The sequence below is a fragment of the Furipterus horrens genome, unplaced genomic scaffold (genome assembly GCF_987537825.1).
Source record: "Furipterus horrens unplaced genomic scaffold, mFurHor1.1.pri manual_scaffold_1, whole genome shotgun sequence".
NCBI lineage: Eukaryota > Metazoa > Chordata > Mammalia > Chiroptera > Furipteridae > Furipterus > Furipterus horrens.
Genome location: NW_028327171.1, coordinates 6,704,004 through 6,729,898, shown reverse-complemented (window position 1 = coordinate 6,729,898; position 25,895 = coordinate 6,704,004). Strand labels below are relative to the sequence as shown.

Genomic DNA, 25,895 nt, shown 5'->3' with positions numbered 1-25,895 from the left:
TTTCTTAAATGTCACTGCTGTGAATACTCTATCTATGAAATCAGGGCGTTTGAGTTTTTCTTTTAAACTGCATGTTAATAATTAGATGTAGAGCTTTTTAAAGCACCATAGTTCTTTGACAGAATTAGTTTTTTATTAAAAAATTAATTAAATTTTTAAGTGGAATTTTTAAATATCCATCAGACACACTGAGTAATTGGATCTGAGCAACCTGCTCTCAATACAACAGACATTTCCTCAGAGTTCATTTCAGGTAGCGGTTAGTGGGTCCCCTCTGCAAGGCTCTGGCCCAGGGTGCAGGGGGGTACATGGAGGGAGGGAGAGGCAAGCACCCGCAGGGAGCCCACAGGACATGCACGCCCATGATCCAGAGTGGGATAAAGATAAGGCTCTGGTAAGAGACACGTCGCCAAAGGGCAGCCAGAGCACCGGGTGGAGGGGCTTAGCCAAAGCTTGCAAGGCTTGACAAGGCCATCTCTTGACCTAAATCGTGTGCAGAATCTGGAAATGAATTTAACAATCATTGGGGAGACATCAGTTTCACAGAAATTACCAAAGAGCCTTTTTAGTAACTCGTGGTGGCTCCTTGTATCTTATTTACTGGTTTAGACCAGAAAGGAGAAAGATTGCATCAAAACCACGAGGCAAAATAACTCTGGAGTGAAAGCAGGTCTGGAAGACACTGTTCCCAGTCTGTTCATGGGGTGATATTGAGGCAGGAGAACTGTCCAGCAACCTCGACGTTCTTTTGAGGAGGATACTGTCATGTTCCTTAGAAACCCATGCCTGTACCCGCCAGACGAAAAACAATGACTCAGAAAGGCAGAACCCTCGAATGTAAGCTGTCTGGCTCAGCTATTGGAACCTTGGTCCCATTCGCTGCCTTTTCCACTCTGGGTATGATTTTAGGGAGACAAACATGGCAGACGTCTTATTTTAAAAACTTGCTATAAATATTTTTTAAAACCAAACTCATGAAGTTTTCATTTATTTTCCCAGGCATTTGGCCAATACTAATAATCATTTCCTCAGCTACAACAGGAATAGTTTTAGGAAGAGAATTCAAATGATTTGATTTCTAGATTTTAGCAGAAATGTGTCAGAATCCTGCATGGCCTCATTTTAATTAATCCTCCATTTGCCGAGCCGTGACCATTTCTCATTCCCTCGGGACAGGAACTTACCTTGTAAGATACACACGGGAATTGAACTCCATGCTTCCAAACCCAGCATGTATTCATGAGCTCCGTTACTAAGCCGGGCACCAAGAGCTCTTGCATAAATTTTCTTACCACCCTCCGAAGGAGAGATGTGCAGGACAGAAAGTTTGGATGGCTGGCCCCAGGTGTCCTCTGCCCCCGGCCATCCCTCATCAGCCACGGGGTCCACACATCCTAGGGAGAACTGTTGGCGTGACAGCGAACCGCAAAAACCGTGAACAGAACGTTTGTAGGTACAGTATTCGGAATAGCTCGACAGATAGACTATATAAATGCTTTATATTTTAAATGTGTGTCTCCAACAGAATACCCAAGCCTTTCCTCAAGAACATTATGGCTTGGTCCTGTTACATGATATTATCTAGAGAGGAAAACCTGCTGTCCGTACTCCATAATCTCTGATAGACCAAGAAATAAGTAACTTGGCTGCCACTTAGAACCCTTTCCATTGAAAGTGGTTAATTAATAAATGTCAGATTAACTCTGGATTCTGAAAGAATTAACATGTTTAAATGTTTTTTAGATGAGAAAGAACAGACTTTTTCTCAAGTGACTAGCAGGAGTGTGTGATACGCAGAGGCTAATGGGCAACCCCAGTCCATCCACAGATGTCCTATTAGCTTCCTCATTGCCCGGCAGAGGAGAATTGTAATGAGCTGCAGAGCAGAAATCCCATCAGAACCCGTGGCTATGCAGGTCATACACCTGGCACCAAAGCTCGCATTATGTTGACTGTTACTGTATTTGCACAGGTCGGTAACCGACACTGACGTCTGTTCTTACAACAAATGTGGAGCCCCATTCTAGTCATGCATTCAAGATTAATTCACATTTTGGGCACAATAAAATCTTCTAGAAAGGCTAATATCCCTGTCAACTCTGCAGATGATAAGCCTGGAGAGTTTGGAATCTACTAGAAGAAAAATAAGTAGTTAGGTATTTAAATATTGAGAGAAGTGTCTTTCCCCCCTCCCACAAATGCCGCCTCCTGCCATATTTGATTCATGAATCCGTAAGAACCATTGGGAGTTCACTTTTCTATATGCCATGGTTCTCTCTGTTGTTGCCTTTGAGAGTCAAGTTCTCCTTGGTTTCCTTCTACTCCTCCATGCTTGTGTAATGCGTCAAAGTCCTGGATGTATCCACCTTGCTGAAGTATCAGGGAAAATCTGGAAATGACACTGACCTCTTCTCATTGAACATTCCCAGTACTTGGAAGGGAGGGTCACATAATGAAATGCATGTCGAAATTAGCAAGTCACGGTTAGATCACTGTGTGGGAAAATCGGATATCCAATAAACAGACAATTAATGAAATTAAATACAATCAATGCTATTATAGCTTATATTAAAATGCAGAGGAAATGTTTCATGAGGAAGCAACATGCATCCGCCCTCTTGCACAGAACAAGCATGTTTGGCTGAGCATTAGGAGAAGGACTTAATCAGATTTGCTTTACTATCCTGAGTGAGCTTCTGATTAATTTTTTTCCCGTTTTACTCTTTTTCTCTTGCCTGTTGCCACCTCTTGAACTTGATAATGATGGTTGAATTATGCACCATTTTTTGGATAAGTGATGTGGTTTAAATAGTAGCCAGTGTGCAGGCCACTCCTATACTGAAGGCATCTCATGCCCATGAGCATCTCTCTTGAGACATCTAGGCTCGCACTCTCCTACAAGATCCACATGTAAACATCCTTGACCCCCAAACTGGGAGTGACAGTCCCAGAACAGCCTTCTCTCCTGTTGTGAGCAGGGCTATGCCTCGCCTTTAGCCATATCAGGAGTAACTCACAAATCTCTATGTCCTTCCAGACTCCAAGCTCTCTGAGTGGTTCCCTTGGAGTTCAAACCCCCTCCCACCCCTAGGTAATGAAAAGAAAACCTAAAAAGCAGCTAGAGAAAAGGCGTGTTATACAAATATATACATCTCTCAGTAAGAATACGCTATTCCTGACTCAGCCTCTTATGGGGCCCAGAGATGGATGATGGGCAAACCTTGAATAGATGGTTTCTTTTCTTGTTAGGAACGAAGGCACTGCCCCCTTCAGGACCATTCTTGCCTTTTAAGGCTGTTGCTAAAACTTCAAGACAACAGCAAAGTCACACTTCGTATCCAGTTACAAAAATTACAAAGAAAATGAGTTATTAGTAACACTTCAATTGTTTAAAATGTTCGGTTGGCAACTTTCTCCTGCTCTTCTACTGAGACCAAAGAAACAGTGCCTAAATTATGGCAGTCACCAGGGTGTGGTGACATCAAAGGTGGGAGTACCATGCAACAGACCTTCCCAAATTATCAGTAGGAGCCTCAGAACAGCTGGACTGTGTGACTTTCCATCTGAATCCATAAAGAAACATCATTCCCACCGGAGGACATTTTTATAAATAAACATTTTTCCCTTTAGCTTTGGGCCGATCTTTTAGATAAACGCTGAAACACATGTTGCGGAAGAAGTCGCATTTTGTGATAGATTTTAGCCATGCCTTGGGTTGCAGGTAAAAATTAAATATCAATAGAAGTGCTTACTTTGGAGGTAGTCAAGGACAAATTGTACCTAATGAGATACTTCCTGAGTTTTGACTAAAAGCTATGTATCCCTCACAGGAAGTCCTTATTTTGCAAATATATGTTAATGCTCTGTAGATGCATAATGTTCAGTAAGAACAACTGTTATAATTTGCATGTCGTTAACCTTTGTGAAGTTAAGTTGGCAACAGCCTGGCTTGGGAACATCAGGGAGGGAACACAAGTACCACAGGTATGGGATTATCTCCTCATTTGGCCTGGAAACAAGCCGAATTCCCTCTGAACCTCTAGAGGGATTAGTTTTTCCCATGATTTTCTGGATACAAGACTGAACTGGTGCGGGAAAGGGAGCGGAGGCCTGGGGGCAGGGGGATACAGATGCGTGTACAAACATGCACACTTGAGCATGTATGCACATCTGCGGAATGTGTGCAAGAGCCCTATTGCCTCCCCTTAATCGTATGACACTGGACAATCCTCTGACATTATTTTTTGTTGAGGGAGCATAGAATTTATGGCAATTAAAGGGCTAGTTAACAGTTGCAGCCCCTGTTTAACTGCAGAGTTGGTATTGCAGATTATGCAGTACCAACCTACAGACCTGCAGGGGTTCCCTGAACAGCTCAGAGGGGTAAAAGGAAGCCCTGCCCTGAGGGGCCACTTGTAATTGGCAGCAGCATGGGGACTGGGGGCCAGAAGGACTGAGCTGGAGCCTCTGCTCACCCTTGTCTGGCATTGTGGCCTCAGTTCACCTACTGTGACTTAGTTTGTTGCCTTGGTCAGATTAAATTTCTTAAAAATACCACACTGGGTGCTTACGCGGTAGATATTTACTCGTCATAGCTCAGGAGGCTGGGAAGTTTGAGATCCAGTGTCTGGTGAGGATCCACTTCCAAGTTTTTTGTTATATCCTCACAAGACACAGAGAGAGAGAGAGAGAGAGAGAGAGAGAGAGAGAGGGAGAAAGGGAGAGGGAGGGAGGGAGGGAGGGAGAGAGGGAGAGAGCACCCTGGTCACTTTATCCCCTTACAAGGGCACTAACCTAATTACCCCCCAATAGCCCCGCCTCCAAACACCAACACATTAGGAAGTAGGACTTCAACTTCAACATATAAATCTGGGGGGAACACAAACCCTCAGTCCAACGCACTCCTCATCTGTTAAAGGACTCTGTTATCAGCCCACTCATTTCCCACGGCTTCTTTACAGAGGATGTGACCTGTCTCAGTCTGTCCTCGGTGCCATCAGTTTTTATTTCATGTATTTTGAGGTTACGTTATTAAGTTCGTAAAAGTTTAGGATTGCTATGTCTTCTTGACGACTTGATCCCTTTATCATTATGCAATTACCTTCTTGAACACTGGTAATATTCTTTACTCATAAATCTACTTTGTCTAATATTAATATAGCCACTCCAGCTTTTTTAATTAGTCTTAATAGGAGATAGATAGCTCTCCTGTCCTTTTATTTTTAACCTACTTGTGTTTTGATATTTGAACATCATGTTTTATAGGCAGCGTATAGTTCAGTATTGTTTCATCCAGCTTCACAATCTCTGCCTTTAATTAGGATTTTAAATCATTTATACTTAATATAATTCTTGATATATTAGTAAAGGTTTAAATCCATAATCTTGCTACTCAGTTTTTTATGTCTTATTTGCTTTCTTTTTACTGTTTTTCTGCCTTCTTTGGATTAATTGAATATTTTTTATAATTCCATTTTATTTCTTTTATTGGCTCATTAGCTTTATTTTGCTCTTCTATAATTTATTTTGTAATTTCTGTGGTTTCTTAATAGCACATAACTTTCATTTATCACATTCTGCTTTCAAATGTTATTATACACTCCCCATGTTTTCAAAATTTATCCAAGTTAAGCATGGATCGGTACCTCACTCCTTTCTTTTGTTGAATAATACTCCATTGTATGGCTAGGACATGTTTTGATTATCCATTCATTGGCCAGAGGATATTTGGGTTATTTATATCTGGAAAATTTTTATTGGATGTCAAACACTGTGAATTTTACCTTGTTGGGTACTGCAAATCCTTATTCCTGTAAGTATTTTTGACTTTTGCTTTGGGATGCAGTTAAGTTACTTAGTAAATATTAGATTCTTATAAACCTTGCTTTTAATATGTACTAGGCAATACCAGTGCGGCTTAACCTAGTGCTGGTTATTCCCAACCACTGAACTAGGGCCCTATGTGCTCTATCCGATACCTGTCTATCTTCAGGGTTTTCCGTCTGGCTGGCAGGAGCCCTGTGTGAATGCTGGGTTCTGGGACCTCCAGTCCTTCCAGATGGTTCTTTCCTGGCCTCAGATAGCTCTTCATACACATGCATAGATCTGATCAGCTGAATACATGAATGGCACCCTCTTCACATCTCCAGAGTCCTCTCTTTGTGCAGCTTTCCTCTTTCCAGTCCACTGTCCTGGGAACCCAGCTCCTCCCAGTCTCTCAGTTCTGTTGCCTCAATGCAGGGACACTGCTGGGCTCCTCCCTGTGTCTTGGCCTGGGAACTCTCCCAGAGATGTGCGATCCCTGCAGTCCTAGGCCTTACCACCTTTGTTTCCATATTTCACAGACCACTACCCTTCATTCCCCAGTGTGCACTTTAAAGCCTCTGAAACTGTATTCTTTGGTTGTTTTGGGTAGGAGGGTCAATCTGGTTCTTGCTGCTCCATCTCAGCTGAAAACACATGTGTGGTCTGCTTTCATGATCCGAGGGGTTAAATTACCCATTGGTGGCTGCCAAAGGCACTTCATTGCAAAATGTAGACTAGGAGCTATATATCTGTATAGTATATGACAGATAACATGCGAATAACCATTCTTTTAGGAAATCCACTTGCGCCTTTTGCCTCCTTGAATGTGGGAACGTTTATGTCTCCTCTCACAGGTGATCAGCGAGTTTGAAGCCTCTCCTGACTCATTTTCCTACAGAATCCCCAACCTGAGCCGGAATCGGCAGTATAGCGTCTGGGTGGTGGCCGTGACCTCTGCGGGGAGAGGCAACAGCAGTGAAATCATCACAGTGGAGCCATTGGCTAAGGGTGCGTTACCATCGTCAGGGCCTCGCGACCCCCTGTAATTTGGCTGTTTTTAAGTCTCCGTTCTCTCTGAAATGAAGCTCACCATGCCCTAGAACATCAAGTAAACCAGAATATCACAGGCTATCGCATTTCAGCCCAAGAAATAGCGTTGCTGCTAGCTGGCACTGTGCTTTTGTGAAAATCAGGAAAGAACCCTCCTAGAGGTGAACACGACACTAAGGGTGAGCGGCTTTACAACTCGATGTGTCTTTGGGAAAATCAGAAAAAGGGGCCCCCACTGACCCCTTTGCATAGGCGAAAAGCTCTCCCCTGCAGCTTCCCGAGGAAGTTCTGATTCCCTCAACACCAGGTGTCACGCTTCGGAAAGGGAAATGTCTATATATTGGTCTAGAGAATTCAGAACCGTACTAACCTGAGAAAATCATTCGTTCTTCTCCTATTGATAGAATGTGATAAGTAACAGGGGGCAGTTGGAGTCACCAAAGAGAAAGTTCCCGTGAGTCAATAGGATAGCTTCACACCGAGGTGTTATACTGATTCTCAAAAACACATACATATAGCCTTGGCTGCTGTGGCTCAGTGGATTGAGCGTCGGCCTACGAGCCAAGTGTCGCTGGTTCGATTCCCAGTCAGGGCACATGACTCCGTTACACATCAGGTCCCCAGTTGGGGGCACAAGTGAGAGACAACCACACAGTGATGCTTCTCTCCCTCTCTTTCTCCTTTCCCCTCTCTCTAAAAATAAAATAAACAAATAAATAAATTATTTTTAAAAAACACATACATGTAGGTACAGAATATTCTTACTCTACTTCTGGTCATGCTGCCATCCAGTGTTGAGGGTCCCCCTAAATAACCATTCATCACGAGTAAATGTATTTACATCACAATTCCAGGCCAGCGGTAGAGGCCCCTGACTTTGGAATATACCACATTGGCAATTCATTACTAACAAAGCTTAGAGGTGCCTGAAAGAGAAAATAAACATTCCGAGATTCCAGTGTTACCTCTACGAGCTCTCGTGCTTTTATAGTCGTGAGAGCTTTGAAAGAGGCAGAATGAAACAGTGAGGGGAACGAACGGAGTGGCGTCACATTTTGAATACAGCTAGAAAATAAGCATATAGCAGGTAAGAAAAGTAATCAGTGGATTTTTTTTTTGTCAACTGTACTCTTTGGTCATGATAGCCAACCCCCCTAACATTTAGAAAATGATGATCATTGATGGGTATCAGGACTGCTCTAGGGAATACAAACGGAACTGCAGCACAGACGTGGGCTGAGCACTAGCTTTACCTCCTTGCTCCTTTTGTGCGTCCAATGCTGTATCTCCAGACATCGCCTGAAATGGCCTGGCTAATGTATCAGGACTCAAAGGCGTCACAGCTGACAACTGGCCACTTCCACAGGCTAGGAATTGTCTGGGGAGGTTAAATGCCATTTGGTCGTTTAGGAAATGATTTTGGGTGTCTGCTGTTTGTCAGGGATACAGGGATGCCTGACTGAAGAAGCAAACACCCCGAACGTTTCAGTGGCTCAGTCCATCCAACACAGATCTTTCTGGACAGGTGGCTTTCCTGGATGGCTCGTTCCATGTGGTGATTCTGGGATCCAGTCCTGGGGTCCTTCATTTCTGGCCATGTAGATAGAGAGAGTGAGAGTATGGAGGCTGGAGCAAGGTCTTCACAGGCCAGCTGTGGAAAGGTGTACACTATTTTTACCTGTGTTCCACTGTGTAGAATGAAGGCATGGGCCCCGCCTGTTTTCAAAGCAGAGCTGGGAAGTGAAGGCTGGCAGACAGTCCAGAGGAAAAGGAGGTAGAGTTTGCTGAGCACACAGCGGTCTCTCTTCTAAGGACCTTGTGGAGCTCAAAACTGGGTGGGAAGAGAGTCAATAAACAAAGCATCACAAATATATATGTAAATGGAAATCTGCTTTAATTGCTGTGAAGAGACACATGAAAGGACATCACTTAGACCGTTGGAGGTGGCAGTTGGACTTGGCCACGCAGGATGAATAAATGCACGGCAAGGGGTGACAATGCTGTCCCAGTGTTAGAAAGAGTTTAGCATGTTGTGGGAGATCAGAGGTGCTGGCCCGCCGTGTGTTGGAAAGGGGCAGGGTTCTCAGGTGAGCCGGGGAAGAAGGCCAGGACTTGACCATGCTGGGCTCTCAAGGCTGTGTTAGGAATTTCAGGTGAAATGGGAAGACATTGTAGAGTTTTAACGAGAAGAGGAACACAATCCTCTGTGTGTGCGTGAGCGCGCACGCGTGTGTGTGTGTGTGTGTGTAACAAACTTGAATCTTTAGAACAACTTTAGTGAAGCTCTACATGTAGAAGAGAGTGGCCATGCACATTGCCCCTGGTGTCCCACTCACTGACACCTTACCTCAGTCTGGCTGGCTACACCACCCAGGTACTCCAGACCCTGGCCGACTGGAAATGCTGAAAGGTCCCAGCGGGAGGGCGGGGCTGCCCACAGGACCAAGGACGGGAGCGGGTTGTCTGCAGTTGTGGGCAGATCTAGGCAGACGGGCAACAGGGGCAAACCTGTCGACAGGGAGCAGGGTCCGAACTCCAGAGTTAGGTTCAAGAAAAGGAGAAGTGCCATTGTGGAGAGAGTGGGAGAAGGGAGCCTTGAACCCAACCCTGGAGGAACGCCATTGTGGGAAGGAGCCTAGAGCCTCTGCAAGGGGGCCGAGAGCGTGGCGGGAACCAGATGGCAGGTCCCGGTTGCAGGTGGACTACAATTTCTCATCAGAATCTGCTGAGGAGCTTGTGAAAAACAGACTCCCTGGGTCCACCAGAGAGCCACTGGACCACAGGGCCAGAGAAGGAATCTGCGTTTCTAACAAAGGTTCTAGGTGATTCTCTCGCCTGCTCCAGTTCGCAAACCAGGTCAGGTTTGTCTGCTGCTGAGCCTTGGAATTTCGGAGCAGGACCCTTCAAATTCCAACTGCCACAAACGGGCAGGAATTCTAGAAACTGGGGGTGTTGAGTTTGAAGATGAAGTTCTAGCCAGTATTTCTCAAAATGCTGGTGGGAAATCATTCATAAGTCTTGAAGTTCATTTTAGGAGTTGTAGCCAGAGAATTAAAGAACTAAAATGAAGTAGAATGGAAGAGAGTCAAATAGGCTAGACTAGACTTGAAAAATGTAGAAAATATCAGAACGCATCATACACAGTAAATACTAATCTGTAGACCTTTATCTTAACTCACACACACATCCCCATATCTGTGCAGCTTCCGGTTTTCGGTGCAAACTCCTGTGTATTTTTCACAGTGGAGAGAGTGCTGTTCAAAATCTTGGAAGCCCCTGACTCTAACTGAGTTTCGCTAATTAACCCTTTTTTGCTTGGAGAATGTTCTTCATTCTATAAGAGGGCGTACGTATGAAGGGTTTGAAAGGAAAAATGCCAAACCACTAATGCCATAAACCTGAGGCTGCCTGACCAGGATATTTTTGTTATCATGATGAAAAGCCGGAGATGTATACATAAAGTGGTCCCTGCCCTAGAATATCCCATTTAATGGTGAAGGACACCAGCCGTAAGCCATCTTGAATTCCCCCTCCATTAGGGAACATTGCCTCAAGCACGTGTTTGGGGCTTTGCTGTAGCATTTGCTGCACAAAACGGACCCAGCTTCGGAGCCCACTGGCATTTCCCGTCTCTCTGCTCTTGTCCACGGTGCTCAGAACAGCAGAAGTCAGTTGTTTGGTAGGACAAGCCTTATACTTCATAATGAGTTGGCTCTGGCAGTCCTACATTTCCTAGAGTCCCAGAGCTCTCCTGGGGAGTCTGCTTCTTACGCCCGTTGGCCAATCCAAACTCCCAAACCCAAAACAGTGCAAGGGTCCCAACACCGTTTCCAGAATCAGATTGGGGCCACATTCCACGTGCAGTCCCCACGTCCATGCACCTGACCAGGCTGATCTCCTGGAGGGCGCATCTCAGAAAGCAGCGTCCCAGTGCATGGCAAAGGCCGGACCGAGAGCTTTGCCTCTAGAAACTGGTGTCTTGGTGTCTCCGTCAGCTTTTGCGTCTCATTCAAGAAGGTGGCACGAGAAGCTGTCCCTGCTGGGCCCCACTGGGCTGCAAGGAGGCCCTGGTGCCAAAGGTCCACCCTGGGTTTTCTCCTCTCTGCCTTCTGGGTCCTCCTGCTACTTTGGAATGGCGCAAGTGCCAGAGGCCCCAGCAGATGCCCCTGTTCCAGCATCTGAATCTCTGTCCCAAGCAAATGGTTCTTTTTCAAGACAGGCCACTCCAAAACGGTTTCTTCTCCTGAACGCCTGGGCCACAGATCAAGCTGATGTAATAACGCCAGGAACGTACCACAAAATTGATCAACGAGCGTTGTTTCAGTTTTACTTCTTCCTGTCTTTGGGGGCTCTGTGTTTTGTGTTGTCTATTCTCTTTGATATTAAAAGTATAGTTTAATATGCAGTTATGGTTGTTGAGATAAATTGTTTAATAAAATATTTTGAAAAATAAATAGGCTCATAGGAAACACGGCTTGGAGATGCTGGGCTTATGAAGCCCCTATTTAATCTGGACTCTTGCATTTAGTCAAGAGAAAGGGGGAAATGCCACAATAGGGATTTGCGGCTATTTGTGTGTTCCTACGGTATCAATCCCTTACACAAGCCCCAAGGCGAGAGAACAGCATTGCCAGGTGGGGTGTTGATTGGTAGGGCGGCACTCCCTGTTCAGGGGCATTGGCGTATTGGGGACAGTCATTTCGACCTCTGCATAGACAAGTCTGGGAATTCATTGGACTTCTTCTCTGTTTGGTGCTCCAGCTCCAGCCCGAATCCTGACCTTCAGTGGCACCGTTACTACTCCATGGATGAAAGACATCGCCTTGCCTTGCAAAGCTGTTGGGGACCCTTCTCCTGCAGTAAAATGGATGAAAGACAGGTAACCAGTAACCCAATGTATGCCATTAGTGCTCTAAGAGATTACAGCAGAGGCACCGTTCTGAGTCCAGGGGTCTAATTCTGTATTTCTTTACACTAGTGAAAGCCAGGAAGCCTACCAACTCTTCTCAGATAGAGAGGATGGGGAAGGGGAGGGATCTCCGCCTTAACATTAAAATGAGCTGATCTTCTATGTAAATCCCCTATAATTCGGGGCCTTTAAAGTCATAACAGAATGAATGCAAGGAAAAGATTCCAACCAATCCAATATTCTCTGTGGAAGTTTTCTGTACCTTATCATGTAAATTTCTCCTATAACTGAGGTGAATGCACCCAAGGTCATGTAGGACTCATCTCTTCTTCTTCTTCTAAGCTAAGGACCGACTAACCCTAACTCAAGCGCTCTGAGAAATAACTGTAAGAAATGGAATACATTAGGACTTTGCTAATGTAAAATCTGGTTTTCTGTACTAGTGGTAATTATTAAAATAATAGCAGCAAAGACAGGAGGGAGAAGGTGGATGAGATGCATTCTGTCTGTGTAACTTTTTAAAGTGCTTTCTCTCTATTTAGAGGAAGAATTTAGGATATAAAGGGCTGAAAATTCACTGGTGAGCTTAAAAATTTAATATAAAATGGATTTGGAAGAGTACCTATTTTCCAATAAAAGCACTTAAGAGGCATAAATTATAGAAATAACGGTCAGGGCCCAGTGACCATTTTTCTCATCTCTTTTGAAGTCAGTTAATCCAAAGGAGGGATGTAAGCTCCCAAGGTCAGGTGGCAGTCTACCTGAGGTCGGAATGACCCCACATGACTGAACAAACACTACCGTGGCCTTGGCCTCGGTTATGATGGTGATGGAACTTTCTTCATATTAGGGTCAACTCATCACCCCTTGACATACCACAGTCCATTTCAATGTCAAAATCATTCACAACTTCAAGTTTAAGTGAATCTAGAAGAGATCCCAAAATTTAGTTCTCTGTATATGACATGGTCAAAATGGCACTTCTCGCCATGAAAGGAATTCCCAGAAAGAGGAAGTCATGGGTGCCTATGTGGTGGAAGAAGGAAAGGCCCTCAGGGGACATGACAGGCATGGACATATGTGAGGGGCCAGAATCCAGGCCCTCAACGTGGACCTCACTTCAGCATAACAATGTTTGCAAAGAATACAGCTCAATCATCTGATTGGTCTCATGATATCATTGTAGTTTAATTCTTAATACAAGCTTCCGAATGTATTGTTTGCTTCGAAGAGAGTCTTTATGCTGCTCCCCAACCTCAGCTAATTTGGAGTGTAATTTCTTTAATCTGTGCCTATTTCTTCCTGTGAGGCAGTAACGGGACACCCAGCCTGGTAACGATTGATGGGCGGAGGAGCGTCTTCAGCAACGGGAGCTTCGTCATCCGCACCGTGAAGGCAGAAGACTCCGGCTACTACAGCTGCATCGCCAATAACAACTGGGGCTCCGATGAAATCATCTTAAATTTACAAGTACAAGGTACAAAATTGCTGGGACTCTTGGCACTCATCTTTTCTGTGTGCCTGCCTATAGGCAAAGAGTAAAGTCAAGCAAATTTAAAAATCAGCCTTTATAAAGAGCTAATTGCTGTTCTCATGTGGCAAAATATTTCATTTTGGAAAATATAATTAAACAAACCAAAGAAAAGAGAGAGCATTGGTAATCCCAGAGATGACACTGGCTACATTTTTGCACCTAGAGCGCTAGTCTCATTTTCCTTCATGTGGACATTGCTGCAAAAATAACTTCCCCTGATTGTACGGTTCCCTCTGCATATGTATAAGTGTAACCCAGAAAACACAAATAAAATAAGTCTGAACTGAGGTCTTTAATATCTGCTGATTAAATTATTACATGCAATATTTTAAAAAGACACTAACTGAAACTCTATTATTGCTACAATATTAAGTTGTGTATTTAATACAACCTATGGAATGTTTCTCTCTTAAATATTTATTGAATTCATTGGGGAGACATTGGTTAGCAAAAGTATATAGGTTTCGGGTGTGTAATTGTGTAAGACATCATCTTGTAAGTTGTGTTGTGTGGTCACCACCCCACGTCAAGCCCCCCCATCATCATTTCTCCCCCCTTTACCTTTACCTTCCCCCACTCCTCTTTCCCGCTGGTAATCACCATGCTCTTGTCTTGGCAGCACACACAAAAAGTGCACAGCAAACTTAATTAAGATTATGAATTAAAATCCAAGGTAAAATCCCAAATGGCCACTGATTGGATGCATATTTGGATGCACACGGGTGTGTTATTAGTAGAGAAATCGAAGGGTGTGCTTCTTTGGATTTAAATGTTATCACATAAGTCATCCCAGCAAGTAAAAATAAAATCAACATTGTCCTCAGCGGAAGAGACGGGGAGGAGAAGAACTATATATTTTTTTTAAATAATGCAAAATTGACCTGAAATTTCAAGTTGATTGAAATCAGGAGAATTCCAAAAACACTTTAGAAGATAGACACTATAAGAGATGGGTCCATTTTTTTTTGCCCTTGGGTTAATACACTGAGCTTCTTTCAGAGAGAAACACATTTTATGGGAAGCTGTCTCTATAATTTGGATAACCTGTTTCTAATTTTCTCTGGGGTTCCTGTCCTCAGAGCTAATCCAAAATAATATCAAGGCTCAGCGGTTAGAAGTATGTATTCTTCAAACCTTATTATGAGCATTGAAATTCAGGTGCTGCTGCTCAATGGAGCATCCTTGATTTTTGGAGCTCAGTGTGTGTGTGCATGTGTGTGTGTGTGTGGTGTCGGGTCTTGGGGGAGTAGCTACAGTAAGTGGAAAATTTTGAATTCTTTTCCCCACAAGCCACTCCCCTCCTCCTTCATTTGCATCCCTGAGAACGGAACAGCTAAGTGGGAGCCACTTACCTTTCTCACTTGAATCACGGTTGAAATTCAGGGTAAACTACTGCATGTGCCCTTAAGAAGTTTGAGGAAGATTTTAATTAGGGATGAACAACTCAGGAATTCAAAACATCGGTGAAGAAATGAGTTAGGTGTAACTCCAAGCAGACACGTGGTTGAGTTTTCTTTAAATAATAGATTCACTCTGTTCTATCTTTTTAGCCCAGGATCTCAACTAAATAGACATTTTGACAGAAGTGAATTGCATATTTTGGCAACCTTAAACACTTATTTAATAAATGGCTGTTAAAAGTGATTGGGTAAATGACTGTTAAAGGAGATTAAAGATCTGAAACACTAATTCTTGTTTTCTGACAACTGTTTCCTATCTAGTGCCGCCCGATCAGCCTCGACTCACGGTGTCCAAAACCACGTCTTCTTCCATTACCCTCTCCTGGCTCCCTGGAGACAACGGGGGCAGCTCCATCCGAGGTAATCTGGAATAGGTGTCCGCAATAGTGACCGTCATTATCCCACAGGCTGATAAGTGACATATCATCACCCAATAATTGTATGTTAGTTTATTCCTCCAAGATACATCCTATGATTAATTCTTCCATTACCTAGACAACTATTTTCAAAGTATTTGTGCAAATGCATCATTCATCCAAAGAACCCATTCACAAAATTATTATTGTGTCTCCAATTTTAGGGAAAGCGTAACAACTCCAGAAAGAGAGCAAAAACAAACTTGGTGACCTCTCCCCCAAGAGTCTACATACAGTTTTTCCCCATGTTGTCCACATTACATCATTCATGCACTCAATCATTCATTCAAGTGGCCAGAGTTAGTGTTTTTATGAAGTATTAAAAGGTGGGGAACTTAGCTAGAAAACAATCTATTTGCACAGAGCTTTTGTAATGAGCACATAGGAGAACAAAATTAAGAAATAAAGAAAGTTTATGCTGAAGGAATGAGATCGCATGATAATTCTAGCATAAATGGAGCTGGGAAAACATTGTTCTGAGCAAGTTGTAGAGCAAGGAAGGGGAGTTATTGCAGATGAGGAGACCGAAGATGCACAGGAGTGACTGAAAGAGGTCCTCGAGCAGGTGGCAGAGGCGGGAAGGTTTAGATTTCCAAAGGCAGAGGATATTCTTTCTTTGAGAAAGGAAGAAAGAAGGGTGAGAAGTTAACTGGAAACACAGGGACATTTTAGGGGGAAGCTAATGGGTGCTTGAGCCCCTCCTTCCAGCTCCTTCCAGCTCCTTCCAGCTCTTTCCAGCTCTTTCCAGCACATGAGAGCAAGTTGCCGCCCCTCTTCCCGGCTTTGCACTCAGTGTCTGCAGCCAGCCTGGGGGTATTTAGGCACCCACAGAAATCAGAAATGCTACCATTCCACACTTGTTTTTTTTTTTTTTCTTTTTCCCAAAAGCCAGTTATTAGACATTTATTAGCACTCCACTGGGTGAAGGGGAGGCTCTTCTCTTTTTTTAGGGAAGAAAGAGGTGAGGTTAGTATTTAAAAATAGTTGGATGATTAGGGGTGAGGAAGCAATTGTCGGTATGAGGAGTGTGGGCAAGATTGGTAACAGCTGCCGTGTGAACGCGCAGGGAGTCGTTAATAGGTGAGCAAAGTTATTGCCAAGCGGGGAGGGAGGCCCCAGCTGCAGACAAAGAGCACAAATTGTAGTGGTCACTGATATCACAGTTTAATGACGTTCTCAAGGGATGCGGACAGCTGGGAAGACAGGCAGATCACAGGTGACCAGGGTTGGTACCTGGCAGGATAAGTGCGCCAGGAAGTCAGAAATCGAGTGAAACCAGGCTCTGTGTTAAAATGGTCTACCAGAGGCTCTACGCTGGTTAGAGAACCTTTGGATGAAAAAAAAATGGAGCACCAAGGGAAGAGTTCAAGGGGCCCTAGTGCTCTAGGTTGAAATGAAATGAAGTTTTGGTTCTGCGGGGATTAAGAGCCTGGGAGAGGCAGTGCAGGAGGGGTCAGAGCGGAAGGACTTGGAGATGAAGCCAATGTTAGTAATGAAGAGTTTCCAAGAAAAGGCAACCAGGGACCTCCGAAATATGGTGGTGGCCAAAGCCATTAGTGTAGGGGTTCCCATCACCAAGGGTTACAAAAGCTTCCTAGAAGTGGTTTAGGCAGAGGAGTTAGGACAAGATCACAGTCCCCACGATGTACAGGGCACCAAGGAGGTAGTTCGGAGGGAGCTGGTGCGAAAGTCAAGATGTGAAGTGGGAACAGGGAGCCCGCAGATCCATCACACACCTGTCAGGCATTAAAGGAGCCATGAGGAGCAAAGATCAGGGACATGGGAGAGAACACAAAGGCTCAAAAGGGAGGGAAGACCCCACAGCTTGCAGACGGGATGAAAGGAGGAGGAGGAGGAGTGGAGATGCTGACCGTGACTATGGAAGGGGGAGTCAGATGGGTGAACTCCTTGTGAGCGGTTTGGATGAAACTTAATGCTACCAGTCTGGACTTAGGAGTTGCTGTAGTGTGGAGGTGACAGGCATTTTACCAGTGTTGACAGTGGAGTTCATGGGCAAGGTAGGAGATGTGAGTCTATAGGTGGAAGGACACCATGCACCAGGCAGGCTAGTCCAGGGTCACCCAGGTGTGGATGTTTAGGAGACAGGGATGGAGCAAACAGGATCTGTTTGTCCCCAGGAAAGTGGTTGGGGTAACAGGGGTGAAGGTTATAACAGGAAGGAATGTCTCAGTGACCGGCCGGGTGAAGAGCACAGGCTTTAAATTCTGACATTGTGAGTTGAATCTCATGGGACACTAGGATGGTCACCTAACCTCTCTGGACCTCAGTGTCTTCACCTGTACCTTGGAGAAAAGAACCACTACTTCATAGGATATGTGAGGTAATGTAAGTAACTGGCCGAAGACAATGCTCAGCTTGTCGTGAGAGCTTGAAAAAAAATGGACAGTTGTTGTCAATAGTAGTGGAAGTAGAGGTGACAAGGTCATGGGCAGAAATGAAGTGTCGGAGGGATTTTTCAAACTAAGGTAGAAGTCAGGCTCCCATTGTCATGTGGGAAAGGCTACAGGATTTGGAGCAGATCCTAGGCATGGTTAGGAACTGAGTGGAAGGTGACTGGGGAGATTCCTACCACCACTGAGAATATATCCCTCTTCTAGAGCTTCAGTTCTCTTAAAAATAACTCAGCTGTAAACTATGCTCATGCCCAAGGACCCAGGCTCGTGTGCTCTGAAGGGCAGCTGTTTAGAGACTGAGTGCCCCCTTCCCTCTGCCCAGGACACCTTCTAAAGGGAAACAGAAAGGGGTTTTATTCTTGCCGCATCACCCAGCAATGCCACCAGAGTAATGCCCCCTGTGGCCTCAAGACCTCACTAATCAATACATCAGCACAGCACCTCCCCCAGCCTGGGTGAACCTTCCTAGAACCGGGAAAACTGTTGGTGTTCTCTTGCAAAGCTGTGAGAGCCCTGAGAACTCCCATCTGTACAAAGTGCGAACATGGGCCAACTCTTGGTAGACAGCAAATAATGCCCTTTTGAATATCTCTTGTCTCTGAAGGCTACATATTGCAGTACTCGGAGGATAACAGTGAGCAGTGGGGAAGTTTTCCCATCAGCCCAAGTGAACGTTCTTATCGCCTGGAAAATCTGAAATGTGGTACTTGGTATAAGTTCACTCTCACCGCACAAAATGGAGTGGGACCTGGGCGCATAAGTGAAATCATAGAAGCAAAAACATTAGGGAAAGGTACGTATGCCTTCCTCTTGTTTCTAGATTTCCTCCGTTTTCCAGGTCGAAGGGCGGGGTTGGGATCACAAATGCGTCATAGAGTTGCATGTTGGTTTGTGCATTTGAACCTTGTTCCTCAGATGGTTTTGACTGTGTTACAGTGAAATGAGAGAGATGGTCAGTCCTTACAGTACATTCTGTTTCTTCTTTATTTTTTCCAATTTCTCATTTGCAGTCAAAAAGAAGAGTGTCATCTGAAAATCAAGGGCTTTTGTACCAACATAATGTGTCTAGGCTGGACAGCCAGGAAATATAACATTTCCCCTCTGATCTTCTAGTGTGATCTCCTCCCTTTCTCACCCCAGACCTCCCCTACCTGTGACTTTCATGTTGCCTTATAGAACCTGCCCTTCAGGTGGGAAGTGAATGGGATAGATTGTTAACCTTTAATATGACATGATTTTCTCCCTCTTAAACATAGACCTTCAAGGAGGTGAACCCCAAGGGAAATTGTGTTTAGCTGTAAATTTTGCAGCTCTGGGATGCCAGGAAGAGGGAGGGTCATAGCCATAGGTGAGTGTAAGTTAGGAGGTAAAGAGAGGGTCTTTGTAGGTTTCCCTCACATCCGAATTGTAACCGGTGCGGTGGGCTGGATGGCAGGGCAGTGAGAACCAAAAGGGCAGAGGAGTGATTTGGATCCAGCACCTCAGTTTTAGATAACACGCGGGAAGGGTTCAGATGATGAGGGATTGATTTAGGCAGAAATACCTCCATGAGGTCCCTGGGCTCCAGGATGTACCATTCAGATAGTGAAGGATACCTGTTGTCATTTCCAAATCCAGCTCTGTCTTCTTGAGTCAGATCCACCTCTGGAAACAGGTGAGCCCAGTGGGTCCTTCCGGGCCATTCAAGGACACACATGCATGAAATTGGCGTTGTCCTTTAGATCCTGATGTTGTGACTTGAATTTCATTAGACCTAAGGATGGTCACCTAACCTCTCTGGACTTCAGTGTTTTTATCTGTACCTTGGAGAAAAGAATCACTACTTCCTAGGTTACATGAGGTAATATAAGTAACTGGCCGAGGACAATGCTCAGCATGTAGTGAGAGCTTGAAAAATGGACAGTTGTTAGTAGTAATGGAAGTAGAAGTGACAAGGTCATGTGCACAAAAATAACCTCTGCCCATCCAATTTTCCTTCTCACACCTAGGTCATTACAGTATGAGGCAGCCCACTCATTGGTCCCTCCTGACCCGATCAATAGTGACTCCAACTTGGGCTGAGCTCCCTGTCTAGGAGGAGAAAGGAGTCCACAGTGAACATGTGATGCCTTCGACGGCTCTCATTCATGTGTCCCGTGAGCTGATCCCCATTGTGCATTCTCCCACAGAGCCCCAGTTCTCGAAGGAGCAAGACCTCTTCGCCAGCATCAACACCACACGCGTGAGGCTGAACCTCATCGGCTGGAATGACGGCGGCTGCCCCATCACCTCCTTCACGCTCGAGTACAGACCCTTCGGGACCACAGTCTGGACCACAGCTCAGCGGACCTCTCTCTCCAAGTCCTACATCCTGTATGACCTGCAGGAAGCCACGTGGTACGAGCTCCAGATGAGGGTGTGCAACAGCGCCGGCTGTGCCGAAAAGCAGGCCAACTTCGCCACGCTCAACTACGACGGCAGTAAGCTGGCTGGCTTTGGGGGCCCCTGTCCGTGTCTCAGGACTCGTGCATGTGCTCATGGTCTCTCTCCCATCTAACATTCCTCCTTGGCGCAGAGCGGCCTCTGCCCCCAGATTCCACTGGGCTTCAATGCCACTCCCTCCAGGGTTCCCAAGTTCATTGGGCCCACATGACCGGGGCTGTCATCCAGAAATAAGGAACTGAGGGCCAGCGGGGCTGTCCTTAGGGAGTGTTGGTGCAGGAGCGATTTCCTCTGGGTTAAAGGCTTCTTCCCCACGTGGTTCTGTACCTTGTCAATGACCGTGAGCTAACATTGCTTCTGTTGTCTCCCACCCCTCCCCCACCACCTCCTAATCCACATAACAGCCTTCTGTTTTGCTCTCATTAAGCCCTTAAATTGCATGTGCAAAACCAGTTCTTCATGATAGAAGAGCGTATGTTAGTCTCTGAGCAGAATTAGAGGCACGGATGGAAACAGAGTTAAGTCATAGGATGTCGGTGCACACACGTACACAAACACACAGGAGAAGTTTGCACAGAATTTTTGAAAACCAGGTGACCAAAAATAAATGATTAATTTTTATCCTTGTTTTCTACCACTCCTATTCAAGGGCCATTTATTGATATTTGAACAAGTGCCCAACCCAATGAAGCTGAAAGGTAGGGTGTCACTGGAGAGCATGTGTTGAGGGAACTTTAGAAAGTCCCCAGAACCGGCATGTGGATGCTGATTCCTGCCACCTGGAAGTGACTGAATTAGGGCTTTCATCACAAGGCAAAACTGGCCACAATTTATCAGAATGTTTGGGGGTCCTAGCTTAGCACCCTTCCGTGCCTTCTGTCCCATCTTCATGGATCAGACTAGACCACCATGGGGGGTGTCTTAGCCTAGAAAGTCTGTATCTAAGCAAGCACCCCAATATTTTATTTACCACCAGGCAGGCTAAGGGGTATTTCCTCCTCTGCTTATGGCCACTTGGAACCTTGTTTAATTAAAGCTGTGGAACTTCCTTGGGGTACAGTTCATACTGTCCTAATAAAAAAAGGTCCACAAACCCAAGGACCCTCAGAAACACTCCAAGGACATTAATGTGGTGAGTTGTCCTGGGATCCTCCTTTGGACATCTTCTCCTGGACTGTCCCACTCTGGCCCACTGTGTAAACCTGCCCGATTTCCTGTCCACGGCCATTTCTCTGCAAAGTCCTCCCCGGACAGAGTCCAGGCTCCTCTCAGGCATTTCAGGCCTGCGTCCATGCATGTAGCACAGCCCTCAGGTGGAAGCTGTCCAGGTATTGATTACATCTGCAATGCACATGCCCCATGGCCCTGGGACAGCCTGCCCAGCTCCTGGACAGTCACCGTTCTCCCCCTGGGCTGACGCGTCCCTAACCTTCCAGCCCTCAGTGACACGTGACATCGTTCTAAGATGCTTCATTGCACAGGCAGAGTGGCACTTCCCCCATGCTTCCTCCTCAGCATGCTTTCATGCTTGGGTCCCACAAAATAAAGCGCTCGGACACCAAATGCTTCACTTAGCATTGACGCCCCCCACCCCATAGGCCTTTGCTAGCTGGTAATCGTTTGGATAGCAAGTAGGTTTCTCACTTTAGATTGTTGACTGAACATTAATTGACTTACAGTAATCACGCTGTGACCGGCAGTTTCTCTAAAATCTGCGTAGATGCCAGAGCAATCAATGCGCCATGTTTGTCGTATGGTTAGAGCTAGTCACTTAGTTGGAAACTGCTCACATGCTGAATTTGAAACTGTGGCTTGAACCCAGTCAGTGCGCTACAGATTTTGAATGTTTGTCATCTAAAAGTAAAAACTTTAATGCTCTCACTTTATCCAGGATCTTAGATTATCATCATGAAAAAGCCCTGTAAGCTGCATTTAATTTTCTGAAATTGGAAGTGATTTTATTACACGAAGAAATGAGAGCATATATTTATATTTTCCTCGCAAGCAATTATGGGTCTCTTTGAACCAGTTTAGTAGATATAGAGCTTTAATATCTCTTTTGACACATCTGCCTGAAAGATTTTCTTCATTTGGGGAAAAACGAACATTCACAATTAGCCTCACATCTATACCAGTCATAGTCCAGATCCTTCCATTTCTTTATTTGACGCTTTCCTCTGCCATTTCCGTAGCCACATGTCTGCTTGTCCCTGTGTTGCCCTGGTTTGCAGACCCATCCTCACCTGCATCCCATATGTGCCTCTTACCTGGGCTCTGAGCATTTGCAGACTCCAGTTTTAAGTCAAAAACCCTAAAAAGTTGGAAGGATTCTCTTCTTGGCCTTAGCAGATCGCATAGAGAACTGGCATTCTGTTATCCCTGCTCTGCTCTGCTCACTAAATGCAGGACAACAATCATGTTGGTTCAAGGGAAGAGTGCATTATTTTTGCATATTTTTCTCCTAAATCGCTGGCTTCCTGGCCCTTGTTTTACATAAAGCAGGATGCCAAAGGGGATGCCCCATGAAATGTGAATGTCTGTGTTGGAATCTCTGCACCATTGCATTGAGCCTCTGCACAGAAGCAGCTTACAGTAGCTCAGAGTTCAATCTGCTTCAGTGTTTCCTGATGATTCTAAGGAGTCTGAATTTCATAGCATGGTTTAAGAGCGTCTGGTCCACAAACAGCTTGCTTTGGGTACCTGGATGCTTCCCCTCTGAAAAGTTGTTTGTAGCTCTTAGAGCCTAAAATGAGAGTTTCTATGGTCTCATACCTGTGATTAAAAGCAAGTGAAGAACCAAATAAAAAGGAATTTTAAGCTTCTTTGAGTCAGGGTATCTGGTACAGTGTCCCTCCAGATTCTCTTCTGTACACTTGCCAGAACTATTACTCCTTCTCTGATGTGCAGTTTTTCAAACAGCCTCTATCAGTTGTGCCATGGGTGACATTTAACTCCAAGTAAACGCATGTGGCTTTTTAAAGCATCTTGCCCAGACTTTATGCGTCCAAGAGCCTGTACCCAGGAGTCCGTTGCAAAATAAAGCCTCTTTCCGATAAATGTGCTTTACCTTTGGTGCAGATCCTGATCCGATGTGCTGTAGACTAAGTTCGAACGTGGGCAGAAGGAAGGGAGTGAGCAAGTAGATAGATCAGCAAGAACCTAGATAAGGACCTCCTTTCATTCCCCTGCACCGTGGACACCGGGGATGCCATGGCGCGGTCGTTATAACCCGTCACCCCTAAAACTCCGTCATGCCGTCTTCATTAACAGCCATCTAACACCACGGCCCTGCTTTCAGGTACAATCCCTCCTCTCATTAAGTCAGTTGTCCAAAGCGAAGAAGGGCTGACGACCAACGAGGGGCTCAAGATGCTGGTGACCATCTCGTGTATCTTGGTGGGGATCCTGCTGCTCTTTGTGCTCCTGCTGGTGGTGCGGAGAAGGAGGCGGGAGCAGAGGCTGAAGCGGCTGAGAGGTGAGTCTAGGCTGGGCCGTCACCCACGCACTGGGCCCGCTGTCACTCTGCTCCCCTGGCTGCCTGCTCCTGGGATGTCCCTTCAGCCAGGCCACAGAGCCTTCGGGGGAAAGTCAGTCTCCTAAATGCTAGGTATCAGTAGGCAAAGGAAATTCCTTTCTCATGAGTTTCTCAGCCTCACTTTCTTTAGTTCTCAGCCAGTCCAGGAATGGCACCAATTGGGCCTCCTTGGAGAAGACCTATCGGGTGTGTTCTGGAAATGGGAGCTAGCTGATGGGCAGGAAGCAGAAACTGGGGGCTGGTGCTTCTGGTAAAGCCTGACGGGGCAAAAAGCACACTTTTCCAAACAGAAGTGTGAGCTGAAGCTCAGGATAAGGGTTTTACTCTAACTAAGAAAGAAATCCTGGACAGGGGGAGCCTAGGCCGGATGAGTCCAGCTGTTGGCAGGCCCCACAGTGGGAACGCCCGGCTCTGCGGAGCTCTGGTGATGGGGACGTGTCCAGGTCTGGCCAACAGCCCTTGCGTGCCCTTGCTCTGCAGTGAGGACAGCAAACCTGAAACCTTGTGCAGGACAAGCGCCTCTAAGCCCTCTTCCCTTTGCTGTCGGGGTATTTAATGTGGCCACCATTTGGTGAAATGCATGATGCGTGCTTCCACATTTTGATGCCTGTGCAGTGTGGAGGAGCATCATGCAGGGTTCTGTATATTCTCCAAACTGACAGTTAAGAAACAAATCTGGAATCACCCCCTGCCCCAAACACGTCTGTGATACCCTGGAACCTCGCAGATACACGTGGAAAGCATCGGCTTCTCTGTAAAAACTTAAAGTGCTCCCGGTCCAGATAGAGTAGCAGGACACAGTGACATTCCCGCCTGTCTTCACTTACCAAAGCTCTCCTCTTTCGATGACTCTGGCGCATTTTCCTATCAATTTGCTTCCACTTTACCAACAAATTAAAGTATCTGAAGTACCCTGCACTCCATCTATACACTTCGACCGTCCTTCCGTTTCAGTCCCCTGCAGCTCAATAATTCCCACGCACCGTCAATCTCATTGAAATTGCCTTCTAACACGGTAACCACTTATGTGTGTGCTAAAGGCCCTCCTTGAGTGAACCCATACCCTAACCCGCACCAGGTGTCTGAGGTACAAAGATGGAAGGAAAGAACCACGGAACCCTAGCTTTCATGCAGGTGGTAGACACCATCAGCATCTACCAGGGAAAGAACAAAAAATATCATTGATGCTAAAATGGGGCTTCAAATTCTACATAAGCACAAGACAGGGAGAGATTAATCCCCCACATGGGAAGAAAAGGAGAAGCCAACTAAGAGCTACATAATATAAGGTTGGTGCAAAAATAATGTCCAATTTCAAGGACTATTTTAAAAATGAAAAATCCCATGATTATGAAAATATTTATTCATTAACATAACCTCCTTTGCTTTCTAGACCCTCATTCCATCTGTCAACTAGCTTATAAATGCCACGCTTGTAAAATTCTTTAGGTTTTGAAGCAAGGTATGAATCCAACTCATTTTCAACCTCTTCTCTTGATGTCAACCTGAGACCATCAGAATGGTTCTGTAGTCCCCGAAACAAGGGATGATCAGAAGGAGCAAGGTCAGGAGAATATGGAGGATGAAGCAATATTTCCCAACCAAGCTCTTTCAGGAAACTTTTGGTGAGTCGAGCTGTGTGAGGACGAGCATTATCGTGATGGAAGATGACACCCTTTCTGTTGACTGAGGAGGGTCGCTTTTGGTTCAAGGCTGCTTTCGAATGACAAAGTTGTTCACAGTAAAAATTAGCAGTAATTGTTAGATTGTTGTCTATCAGTTTGTAATGGACAATTCCTTCCATATCCCACCATACACTCAACATGGTCTGCTTTGGATGAAGTCCTCTTCTTGGTTGTTGACCTCTTCTTCCTCCTCAATGGATCCACAATCGGTGGCATTTAACGTGATGGTAAAGGACCCACTTCTCAGCACCTGTAACAAGCCGACCTAAAAATGGTGCCTGAAGGTGTCGCGAAAGCAATGACCCACAACAGGCAACATGCTGTTGCGGATTCTCTGGAGACAGCTCATGTGGGACCCATTTTCCAACCACTGACACCTTTTTGATCCTTTTCAGTTGACGCAGCACGGTCCTATGGGCTCCGTTACATTGTTCTGCACGTTCCCTAGAGGTAACGGTGGGGTTTTCTGTGACAATAGCTTCCAACACTTCGGAATCAAGTTTTTTTGGACAACTCTCTTTTGGCTCGTTTTTCAGACTGAAATCCCCACTTTGGAAACAGGAGAACCACCTCCTGCTACTTCTTTCAGTCACTGCATCATCCCCACAAGCGCTCTGAGTAGACTTTGCTGCTGTCCTTGCATTGGCACCTTTATGGAACTCATAG

The 25,895-nt window shown here is 45.4% G+C and overlaps 1 protein-coding gene across 1 annotated transcript in view; it reads left to right on the top strand.

Annotated features, from left to right (window-relative positions):
- Positions 1 to 25,895, top strand: part of DSCAM (DS cell adhesion molecule) — a 425,587-nt gene that overhangs the window by 372,937 nt on the left and 26,755 nt on the right. Inside the window, exons 21-27 of the mRNA XM_090271008.1 lie at positions 6,660 to 6,813; positions 11,617 to 11,734; positions 13,078 to 13,241; positions 15,020 to 15,118; positions 18,193 to 18,381; positions 19,757 to 20,047; positions 23,308 to 23,484. Coding sequence (XP_090127134.1) covers positions 6,660 to 6,813; positions 11,617 to 11,734; positions 13,078 to 13,241; positions 15,020 to 15,118; positions 18,193 to 18,381; positions 19,757 to 20,047; positions 23,308 to 23,484 — 1,192 coding nt within the window. The remainder of the gene's footprint in view (positions 1 to 6,659; positions 6,814 to 11,616; positions 11,735 to 13,077; positions 13,242 to 15,019; positions 15,119 to 18,192; positions 18,382 to 19,756; positions 20,048 to 23,307; positions 23,485 to 25,895) is intronic.